General features: G+C 37.0%; 1 protein-coding gene across 5 annotated transcripts; it reads right to left on the bottom strand.

Moving 5' to 3' along the window:
* Positions 1–7,461: 7,461 nt before the first annotated feature.
* Positions 7,462–10,397, bottom strand: LOC136206215 (serine/threonine-protein kinase ZRK1-like). 5 transcript variants are annotated; one of them, XM_065997178.1, is made up of 3 exons: positions 10,298–10,394; positions 9,326–9,666; positions 7,464–8,760 (listed from the first exon to the last, which is right to left on the bottom strand). In XM_065997178.1, exon 3 carries the CDS (start codon positions 8,736–8,738, stop codon positions 7,707–7,709), a length of 1,032 nt encoding a protein of 343 aa, XP_065853250.1. In that variant the 5' UTR covers positions 8,739–8,760; positions 9,326–9,666; positions 10,298–10,394; the 3' UTR covers positions 7,464–7,706. The 5 variants fall into 5 exon arrangements, with proteins under 5 accessions (XP_065853254.1, XP_065853253.1, XP_065853250.1 ...); XM_065997179.1 differs by lacking the exon at positions 10,298–10,394 and having other exon boundaries at positions 9,326–9,436; positions 9,535–10,279; XM_065997177.1 differs by lacking the exon at positions 10,298–10,394 and adding an exon at positions 10,038–10,279.
* Positions 10,398–12,226: the final 1,829 nt, after the last annotated feature.

Below are 12,226 nucleotides of genomic sequence, written 5' to 3'. Positions count from 1 at the left end.
ACGTTGGGCCTACATTCACTATAAGAAAAACGTGATCTCCTAAGAAATTTTTTGTAGGAGAATAATGGAATTTTGTATTATGTAGCAGAATATATCATATAGTTGATTATCCTACAGAAACAAATATGTAGCAGAATATATCATAGAGTTGATTATCCCCTATAGAAATTACGTTGTGCCGGAGAACTCTCCTACATAAAGTATATTGAATCTTATTGATTCATTAACGAAAATCTACCTTATGGATGAAGAGATACTTTAATAGAAGATATATATCTAAAGAATACAAATAAGAATTGGTCCTCTCTTTATCTAAAGTCATTTTTCTCTCTATTTAGAAAATCTGTTAAGTCTAAGAGGTTAAGTGAGAGAAATAAAATTCTCAGTAATTCCCGAAGAACTCGATTGTTATCATCATAGATCATGGTACTCTATCTTGATTGTCATTATGTGTTTGTGAAAATCATTTTATTTCAACATTTGAGCGACCTTTTGGCAATGTTGTTTAACTTTTTTTTAATATAAAAAAATAATTAAGCTGCCTACTATTAATCCATTTTTATGATAATATTTATAATGAAACTAAATTATATATAAAGTAACGATTTGTAGAGTTATAGTGTCAACTTTTAAAATTGCTTAATATTGGAGTATTTTTTAATAAAAGTTACAAAAAGTGATGTTTGATGAATTAGTAAATAAAATATTATATTTTAATATGATATGCGAAGTTTTGACAATTTTTATAACAACCCCACCTTGAGATTCTCTTAAGGAAAAACTGCTCAAGATATTTTCAAAATTGAAAAGTCTATGTTTTCTCTGCTGAAATATGTTTCAAATTTGAAAGAAGAAAAGAAACATGCAGAGAAGTTTCAATTGGTGGGAGATATCTTTGGAGAAAAATCAGACAGGAAAACTAATTCACAAGATGATTCTATAAAAGTTTACAAAATACTTAATTAAATAATTGAAATAAATTAATAAAAATTTACTTAAAAAATGTAAGTGTCCACACCAACCCACTCCTAGCTCGGTCCGACCGGTCGATCGAGAGTGGCGACACACGTGTGGTAGTCAAATGTCAAACAAGCATCATGTAGATCATCTCCCTTTCACAAAAATGGATACCTCTTAGGGCACCCAATGGTATAAGGAACCACCTTATAAACCCTTCTTACACGCAATAACGGTCACTAAAGGGACATATGGATAACATGTAAGCTAGCTTTTTGCATAGGAATTAAAAAATTAGTTCGATCTTGCTAGGTTTTGTTGATGTGAGAAATCGAAAGAATTGAAGAAATGAAATTACTTGGATAAAAAGACAACAAGAGAAATCAAATGTAAAGTTGGATGATGCTAATGTTAAGAAATCAAGTTTTGTGGAATTATTGTTCCAATTCTGATAATTAGAGGACTAACCTAACATGAGCTACACACCCTGCAAAAGTGGATTACCCTTTGGGGCATCCAATGGTATAAGACACTACCTTATAAATCCTTTTTACAAGAAATAACAGTATGAAAAATATGTAAACTAGATTTTTGCACGTGAATTTAAAAATAATTTAAAGAAGTACTTGTTTGACCTTGCACAACAGTGGGTACCCCTCGGGACACCCAATGGTATAAGGCACCATTTTATAAACCCTTCTTACAAGCCGCCACACAAGGGACATTGGATGATAGATAAGCTAGATTTTGCACATAAATTAATAAATAATTTAAAAAGTATCTAGTTGACCTTGTTAGGTTTTGTTGATGTGAGAAATCGAAAGGATTGAATGAATGCAGTTGCTTGGATAAAAAGATTGCATGAGAAATCAAATGTAAATTTGGATATTGTTGATGTTAAGAAATTAAGTTTTGTGGAATTATTGTTCCAATTCTGATACTTGGAGGACCTAACCCAAAAGCAAACCTACAACAATAATGCGAGTTTAAGAAGTGTATTGGGACGTCTCACCTACCAATGAGAAATATTTGAAATATATAATACAACGCGGGAACACCATACCGCACTGGTGGAGAAGCATAATTTATACTTCGACCAAGATACCGAACCCTACTCAAAACTGCCAAGTTTCCCCCAAAACATAGAAGAATGAAGCCCTAAAGAATTCAGAAAATCGAAGTGGGGAGCATCTGATATCATGCGAATATAAGGATCGTACATGCGTCGTCATCTAGAAACACAAGGACATGTGGTGTAAGGAAAGTCTTTGGATCAATCAAACCATGCTAGGATGAGTAACAACCAAGACACATAGGCCAATAGGAGATATTTCGAGTCCATGCTAGAATTGGCCCCCAATTCCATGCCTGGAATCTTAGGTAAATTACAAATTGCTTCAATTATATTAGAGATATATATGTTATTTACTCCCTTATTTGTATAAAATAGTTAGTTCCTATATTCTAGGCTAGACTCTAGTTACAGTCTTTCAATTATACACAAACTGTAATCTGTATTTATACTCTCTGAGATATCAATAACAATCAAGCAACAATCACAATTGTTACATGGTATCAGAGACCTAACTCAATTCTACCTTCCCTTCTCCCTATCCCTTCCCTCGAAACAACCTTCTTCTTCCCCTCACCTTCCGCCGCCGCCGACGTCTCCGGCGTCTTCCATTATTTCCAATCACAACATCACTCAAATCACCAAAAATCCCTCCGTTTTTTCGCAGTTATGAGCACCAACACCGAAAATTCAACCACCGGAACCCCTCCCAACACCAATTCCAACGTCAATAACACAGACAAAAACCCCAATCATCATCTCGCCCTCACCATATCAAATATCTCCACTTTCATTAAAGTCACTCTAGATATTGAAAAAGGGCATTATTCGACCTGGGCCGCCCTCTTCAAACTTCACGCAACTGCTTTCCAAGTCCTAGAACACATACTTCCCTCACCTGAAAACAACTCTGACAACTCGCTTCAAACAACAAACCCAGCTCTCTGGACCCGTATTGATGCCGTAGTTCTCCAATTGATCTACAGTACCATCTCTCTTGACCTACTTCATACTATTATTGAAGCTGATTTCCTCTGTTGCATATGCCTGGAGCCGTCTCCAAGACATATTTTCTGATAACAAAAACTCCCGCGCCATATTCCTCCAACAAGAGTTCTCTAAAACTAAACTTGATGATTTCTCTGATATTTCATCCTATTGCCAACACCTGAAATCCTTGTCTGATCAACTTTCCAATGTCGACTGTCCCGTTACCAATGACCAAATGGTCCTTCAACTCATCTCGGGTCTCACTGATGCATATGATACCGTTGGAACCCAACTCCGCCACGGAGATCCTCTCCCACCTTTTCACAAGGCCCGCTCCATGTTAATTCTAGAGGAAACAGCCCGATCCCGCAAAACTAGCAGCCAGCCCACACCGGTTGCCCTAACGGCATCATCGGCCGATGTCAACCCGACAAACCCGCCGGCACATCAGTCGCACAACCGCTCTGGCTATTCTGGCCGCAGCGGAGGCCGACAGCAGTACCGATCGGCACCCCCCACCACTACCGTCCGTCGACTCCACCTCCTTGGGCTTACACACAACCATGGGCAACTCCGCCTAGTCCGTATCCTACCAATTCCTGGCAACCACAGTATTCCGCTAATATACAGCAGCCCCAACAAGGAATCATTGGTCCACGACCCGGAAGCCAACAAGCTCACATTAATATGGCGCCACAGCCATATATGCAAACCGACATTGCAGAGGCCATGCACACAATGACAATATCACCACCTCCTGATCAGTGGCACATGGACACAGGAGCCACATCTCATATGACGGCCAACCAAGGTACACTCACCTCTTATTTTAATTCAAGCTTCAATGAAAATATTATTGTCGGTAATGGTCACTGAGTTCCTATTTGTGGATCTGGTTATGCTAGTTTACCCACTAAAAACCAAGCTTTACATTTAAACCATGTCTTGCATGCACCTAAACTTATCAAAAATCTTATTTCTGTCCGTCAATTTACCAAAGATAACCAAGTTTCTGTCGAATTTGACCCATTCGGTTTTTCTGTGAAGGATTTACAGACGGGTACACGTATCATGAGATGTAACAGTACCGAGGACCTCTATCCAGTCACGTCTAGTCCATCCACATCACAATCCTCTCCGTCTGTCTTTACCGCTATGTCTTCTGATGTTTGGCACAACCGTTTAGGTCATCCAGGATTTCCCATTATGAATGTTCTAGTGAATAAGAATTTGATTTCGTGTAATAGGAATAAAAGTGTATATGTTTGCCCTTCATGTGTTAATGGAAAACAAGTTAAATTACCATTTCAGTCCTCTAATAATTTTGCTTGTATGCCGTTTGATTTAATTCACAGTGACATATGGACATCCTCTGTCTTAAGCTCTAGTGGTCATCGTTACTATATCTTATTCGTGGATAATTACACTAATTTTCTGTGGACCTTTCCATTAGCACACAAATCTCAAGTCTATTCTGTGTTTCTTCAATTCCGGTCTTTTATTTGAACTCAATTTGAGCGTGATATCAAAGTTTTTCAATGTGACAATGGGGGGGGGAGTTTAATAACAACTCTTTTCGCCAATTCTGTAATACTAATGGAATGCAATTTCGTTTTTCATGTCCATATACATCTCCTCAAAATGGCAAGTCCGAACGCACAATTAGAACCATCAATAATGTTGTTCGAACTGTTATGAATCGTGCATCCATTCCATTCAAATTTTGGCATCATGCATTAGACCTTGCCACTTATCTTCTTAATATCTACCCTCACAAAATTCTTGATTATCAATCTCCCACCAAAATATTGTATCAACGAGATCCCACATACAGTCACTTACGGGTCTTCGGGTGTCTATGTTTTCCGCTAATTCCATCTACCAACCGTCATAAACTTGAACCTCGTTCCTCCTCATGTGTCTTTCTCGGATATCCACCAAACCATAGAGGTTACAAGTGCTACGATCCGCTCACACACAAAATAATTGTCTCTTGTCATGTAGTTTTCGATGAATATGTCTATCCCTTTGAGCCTAAACCAGCACCTTGCGAGTCTAGCACAACTGCTATACCCGCGGGCGGCACATCTCTTATACAAGCTCATGTCCCGTCTCACTCTCCTGCGTCTAGCGCATCCCGTCTACATATCCCACCATCATACACTCTATCTTCCGCCCTACCTGAACCGTCTCTCATTCTCCCATCCTCCGAGTCTTCGACAGTTGCGTCCCCTAAACTTGTCACCCCTACCGTCGAACCGTCTGTATCTTGTCTAGGCGTCTCTCCCATTCGTCTAGTCGAGTCTTCCGTCTCGCGTCTGATCGAGTTGCCAAAACCTCATGTCGAGTCTTCTAATTCGCGTCAGTCTACCCCCTCTGTGTCCTCGTCATCTCCTTCCGCTAGCCCGCGTCAAGCCTTGACGCAATCTCCCTGTTCTTCCTCTACTGCCCAATCAAACAGTCCTCCTTTGTCCTTATCAGCCATCGGATCATCATCTCATTCCGACTCCCTCCATTCCGAGTCGCACAGGTCACCTACTGTCAATTCCAATCCCCAAACCACCACTGATAGCCTGCCTGATACACTACCCAATCCGAACTCTCATAATATGACCACCCGAGCCCAACATGGCATCCACAAACCACGACGAATGCTCAATTTATCTGCCTCCACGTCTTCTACCATTTCCCCGATTCCCAAAACACCAATCCTAGCCTTAAGTGATCCAAATTGGACACAAGCCATGACTGACGAATTTGAAGCTTTAATTGAAAATAAGACGTGGGTACTAGTACCCCGTCCAAAATTTTCTAATGTCATTCATAGTTCGTGGATTTTCAGGCACAAAACAAAAGCAGATGGGTCATTTGAGAGATACAAAGCCAGGCTAGTCGACAATGGTTCTGGGCAACTGTCAGGTATCGATTGTGGAGAAACGTTCAGTCCCGTGGTTAAACCGGCAACCATTCGGGTTGTTCTCAGTATTGCTTTGTCCAAAAATTGGACCCTCCGCCAACTTGATGTTAAAAATGCATTCCTACATGGAGATTTAAATGAAACAGTATACATGCACCAGCCATTGGGCTTCCGCAATCCGCAATACCCTGACCATGTTTGCTTACTCCAGAAGTCTCTTTATGGTCTGAAACAAGCACATCGGGCCTGGTATCATCGGTTTTCTACGTTCGTAACAACCATGGGTTTCAAGAACAGTGTATCTGATCACTCTCTCTTCATCTATCACCAAGGTTCAGATACGGCCTATATTCTACTATATGTCGACGACATTGTTCTTGTTACTTCGTCGGATCAACTTCAGTGCTCTATTCTGTCCAGATTAAACTCTGAATTCGCCATGAAGGATTTGGGCCCATTACATTATTTCTTGGGGATTGCAGTCACTCATTCACCAGGATCTCTATTTCTCTTTCAAAGAAAATATGCTGCAGAAATAATCAGTAAGGCCGGTCTCGCACATTGCAATTCGGCTACCACTCCAGTTGACACTAAGCGAAAACTCAGTATCTCTTTTGGCTGCACTTATCCCAACCCCACAGAATACAGACAACTTGCGGGAGCTCTGCAATATCTTACTCTCACCAGACCAGACATCTCCTATGATGTTCAACAAATTTGCTTATTCATGCATGACCCCAAGACATCTCATATGGCAGCTCTCAAACGCATCCTTCGCTACGTACAAGGTACTCTTGACTTCGGCCTCACCCTGCTAGCTTCCTCTCCTTGTCAATTAACATCTTACACGGATGCGGACTGGGCCGGTTGTCCGGACACTCGGCGCTCCACTTCAGGCTACTGTGTTTTTCTCGGTGATAACCTGATCTCTTGGTCAGCCAAGCGGCAACCCACTCTTTCTCGATCCAGTGCCGAAGCTGAATATCGCGGTGTTGCTAACGTCGTCTCCGAAACATGTTGGATTCGGAACCTCCTTCTTGAGCTTGGCTGCCCCATTCAGAAATCAGCACTTGTGTACTGTGACAATGTTAGTGCCATCCATCTCACAGGGAATCCGATAAACCATCATCGCACAAAACACGTTGAGATGGACATCCACTTTGTCCGGGAACGTGTCGCTAAAGGAAACATTCGTGTTCTTCATGTCCCATCCAGATATCAAATCGTCGACATCTTTACAAAGGGGCTGCCCACACCTCTCTTCGAAGACTTCAGAAATAGTCTCAATGTTCGGCCTCCGAACCTTTCGACTACAGGGGTGTATTAGAGATATATATATATATATGTTATTTACTCCCTTATTTGTATAAAATAGTTAGTTCTATATTCTAGGCTAGACTCTAGTTACAGTCTTTCAATTATACACAAACTGTAATCTGTATTTATACTCTCTGAGATATCAATAACAATTAGAAAATCAAAATATTCATCTCTATTAGCAAAACTATAAACATCGACCTTCTGATTGAATTCATCACCTGGATATGCATATTCACGAGCAAGATATCCATACGGTGCTGCAATTTCATCTCTTATGTGAGTTTCACCTTCCGGTATAGATCTACATAACAAAACTTACCAAAACATAGAATTTTGCATCCAGAATCACTTGATTTGGGTGAAAGTTATGACTAACAATGTTAAGAAAATTCAATCATGTTCATATACAGTGTGACATAGAAAACAGAATCAACATCGATAAACAGAAAACTAACAAGGATCAATTGCAGATCGATAAATACGAATAAGTTCTTTTGCCACTTCAATCATTTCTGGCCTTTTTTCAGCAGAATCATCAATACATTTAATTGCAAGAGCTCCAACACTTTCCAATTGTTGCTCTTTCACAGCCTCTCCCAAAATAAAAGGATCAAACATCTCCTTGAATCTATTCATTCTAAGATACTTCTTCACATGATTCACAAGAAGAAACTCATCTCCAGTTTCAACGCGAGTGTTATCGAATGATCTTTGTCCGGTTAAAAGCACAAGCAGTAACACTCCGAAGCTATAAACATCGTTCTTCTCATTGAAGTAACCTGTAGCCAATGATTCAGGCGCAATAACTCCTACAGTCCCTGCCACAATATCCTCGACATACGTCTCACCTTCAGGAATAGACACACACAGCGAAAAATCAGACAGTTTGGCTACAGAATTTCTATCCAGTAATACGTTCGAAGCTTTAATATTTCTATGCACAATAGGCCTTGGAAATGCAGTGTGCATATACACTACCACATTAGCTATATCTATAGCAGTCTTCAACCTCACATTCCAAGGCACAGGCTGAAAATGCATGTCGTCCCGATCTATTATTCGATCAGCAAGTGTTTTTTCCTCTGCGCATTCGAAAACTAGAGTAGGACAGTGAGTTTCTAGGCAGCAACCCAACAATTTCAGGACATTTTTGTGAACACTCATACCGGATGCATAAACTATTTCGTTGATGGAAAACTGATGTGCTTGCTTTATAATAAACTTCTTTACAATTACTGGACGATCTTGGAGAAAACCCTTGTACAATTCGAAGTATCCATCTATCTTTGGCACTTGTTTTTCGTTGAAGTTGTTTGTTGCTTTTTCGAGCTCTTCTGCCGTGAAGCTTTTGATTGGAATGCTACACTTGCCATTACAGAAGGTAATCATCTTTTCCAACAATCTGCTTCCATTGATCAAGAATATTGTACTTTTATCATCTTTCAGGTCTCTTTCCTTGTCGAATCTCAAACATTTCATCATCTAACCTTCTATCTACCGAACCCTATGCAAAACAAAATCAGGTTTCAGAATTCAGTATATACAAGCTTCAAGACATAATTAGCTATAGTATATTCAACTTGTGTGCAAATAAGAAGTTCAATCCGATGGCAAAAAAAAAAAAAAAAAAAACTATAAGAACACCTATCAACTTGTATCCCCTAAACAAATTAGCATCATTTTGACCTTTTGAAACAAAAAGTGGACTTAGAACTCGTCAACCCGAAACGTCACAAGTCGAGAGAAATGACATTGTGTAAAACATGTGCAAATAACATGAACATGAGCTGGCACGTGTAGTAGACTTGTCGTCCTTTTTCTTGACTCGGTGATTTCGCGAAATTGACAAGTTCAAGGGCCTATCATCTAAAAATGTATTAATTTTGGCTAATTTTTCCAAAGACTACAAGTTTGTGGGTGTTTTTGTACATGTAAGTTGTAACCATAGATAAACTAATAGGCTACAAAATAAAATCTTCTGAACTTCCTAAAACAACAAGATTGCTGCTCATGTTTACAATACAAAATAAGGAACATAAAGAATAAATAAAGCTGTACTAAACACGGACCAAAATTTAGATGTTATCAGCTAAATCATAGTGCATAAAGATCGATGAATTCGCCTGATTTGTTTGGTGATATCAGTCATTGTTGGTCTACTAATTGTTGCTGCTCTACATCTTTCAGAATTGCAGGATCAACAATCTCAATCAGTTCCTGATTCTGTATTCGTTGTTTCAGTTATTCATCCGATGAAACATAATCCAAAATCGTTTACCTTGAAAGATCTAGAATCTTCAGTCAAAAATTGTAGCAGAAGTAGACCAACACAAAAAAACATCAAGCTTTTCAGTTACATAGCATGAATTGAAATATTCAGGTGGCGCATATCCAGATTTCGCAAAAACTCCTGTTATAACATGAGATTCATCATCAGGAATCGATACCGAAAAAGAAACATCTGTAACCTTAGCAGCATCATCTTGATCAAGTATAACGATTGAAGGCCTTATATCTCGAACTGCAACAGGCCTTGAAAGTGCAGTGTGCAAATAAGCAACTGCATAAGCAATATTTTCATCCTACTTTCCATGATAACGGCTCCGAGCAGTACTTGCCAATGCCATTGGAAAGAGTGAAATTGACCACAAATTCATAGACCAGAATTGGAAATTAGAGGGAAGGAATTAACATTGAGTGTTTAACCTTCCTTAAACCCTAATTTGGAATATTAAGATTTAGAACAAAACTAACATATCATCAAACTTTATCAACCCTTACTTATCTCAAATCTCCAATCCAAACGAAGTGTGAATAATTCTTTAACCCAGAAATTGATGAGTTGTATCTAACGAGTTAGCACGAGTCACAATATATGAAGAACACAAACTAGAAATCAGAATATGATGAAAATTAGAAAATTCCATAAAATAGCAAATCATGAACATCAAACAACAGAAAAATATGCTCAGAAAATGATTAATCACATAATTCATATGCACAAAAAAAAAATTGAGAAAGAGATGAAGGAATTCACTTACCAAAAATTATTTGGATGTAGGAAATAGGAATATAGAGAAGTCTCCCCATGTATTTGACGAACTGGCCAAAAGGAGAAATTGACTTTCTGACTTGGATTTCAGACCTCATATTTCTAACTTCTTATATACGGTGTCGTTTTATAGGCAGTAAACAGAAAAGCTTCCCAAGCCCAAAAGGTCAACATTGTCTTAAGTATATTTTCAGAAGCTTAATTTAAAATTCATTTTTTCTTATGTTATGATTCGGTTTGAACTCAAACATGAAACTAAGCCTAAGTAAACTCAGCTCGGATCGAAAATGGATGAGATCACGTTTGAGCTTGAAAATTTGGATTTGTTTTGAACTCAAACACAGATTCGAGTCAAGACTCATTCGAGAACAATTCGAAAAATAATCTTGAACTTTGTATTTAATGTAATTGTTTTAGATTTTGTTATTTAGTATAGCTATAAAAAAAAACATCAAATTTAAACTTGAAAAAACAAATTTAATATATAATTTGTTTTGAATTAACTTCTTTATAAAATATATATAGTAATTAAAAAATAATTAAGTCTATTTATGAGTTTTCGGATGGAAATTAAGTTCAAGCTCAATTAGTTAATGTAGTTTGAGTTTTGATTGAACTTTCATTGATCTAAATTCAAATAGTTTGCGAGCTATTCTAACAAACTTGCTGTGTTCTTTTTTTACTTTACTTTTTATTTCTTTTAACATATAAAATATTAAATTACTAGAAAAGTCTGTTTTAAACATAAATTACTAGAAAAGTCTGTTTTAAACATAAATTCATTTAATGGTTTTAAAAAGTCTAACTACAGAAAAATAAGTAAAGTTAACTAAGGGCTTGTTTGGTTCAGATGTTAGTTAATAGTTGTTGCGGCTGCTGTTAGCTGTTAGCTGTTTGCAGTTGCGGTAAGCTGTTAACTGTTTGCAATTGCAGTAAGCTGTTAGCTGTTTAATTACTAGTGTTTGGTAAAATTATATTGAAATGCTGCTGTTCAGATTTCAAATGTCTAAAATGAACATGTTTTAAATTAATCAACGATGAAAGTATAAAAGGGAAAAATGTGAAAAAAATACCCATAATGTTTACAACTAGGAATAATTTTACTCTTAACGTCTAAAATGATGCAATTTTACCTATAACACTGGCAGTTAAGAGCAATTTATCCATAACATTGACAAGTTGGGTCAATTTCAAATATTATTAGAAAACATAGATATTTTATTTCTTATTCTACACCAATTGCACATACGAGTAGTTTTAAAAAAGAGATTTCATATTTTTTTGTAATTTATTAATAAAATTGAAAATTAATATTTATAAATTCGGTGAAATATTTGAATTTTTTTTTGTCCAACTTGTACAAATATTTTTTTTTATTTTCTTAAAAAAATTCATGTCTAATCATATGTTTGTGATCTGTTACTAACGATGATAAAATGGTACACATGTGAAGTGTAGATGACAATATTCATAACCAAGAAGGCAGTTTGATAAATTATTTCTCAAAGTGACCCAACTTATCAATGTCAGTGGTGAAATTGATTTTGATTGCCAATATTAGGTGTATAATTGCACCATTTTAGACGTTAAAATGTAAAATTGTTCCTAGCTATAAATGTTAGGGGTATTTTTGCACTTTATCCTATTATAAAATAAAAAAATGTGTTACACAAATTAATAAAAATAATTTATATAAAAAATAAAAAATTTATTGAATGGAATAAAAAAATATTCTTCCGGTAATTATTTTGTAGAAATATAAATAATGTTAAAGAATAAACATATTTTGTGGAAATAAAAAGGATAATTTTGTCAATAATAAATAACTACAAACAGCTGTTTATGAAAAACTCCAAATAGAAGCTTTTCGTGAAACGCTCCAAAATGCTGCAGATTTCAGAAAAAATACTAAACGCAG

The sequence above is a fragment of the Euphorbia lathyris genome, chromosome 9 (genome assembly GCF_963576675.1).
Source record: "Euphorbia lathyris chromosome 9, ddEupLath1.1, whole genome shotgun sequence".
Taxonomy (NCBI): domain Eukaryota; kingdom Viridiplantae; phylum Streptophyta; class Magnoliopsida; order Malpighiales; family Euphorbiaceae; genus Euphorbia; species Euphorbia lathyris.
This window is presented reverse-complemented; position numbering and strand designations above follow the sequence as displayed.

What these genes read in the sequence shown, in the direction of transcription:
- LOC136206215 (XM_065997182.1), bottom strand. Translation starts at nt 8,738, where the DNA reads ATGATGAAATGTTTGAGATTCGACAAGGAAAGAGACCTGAAAGATGAT.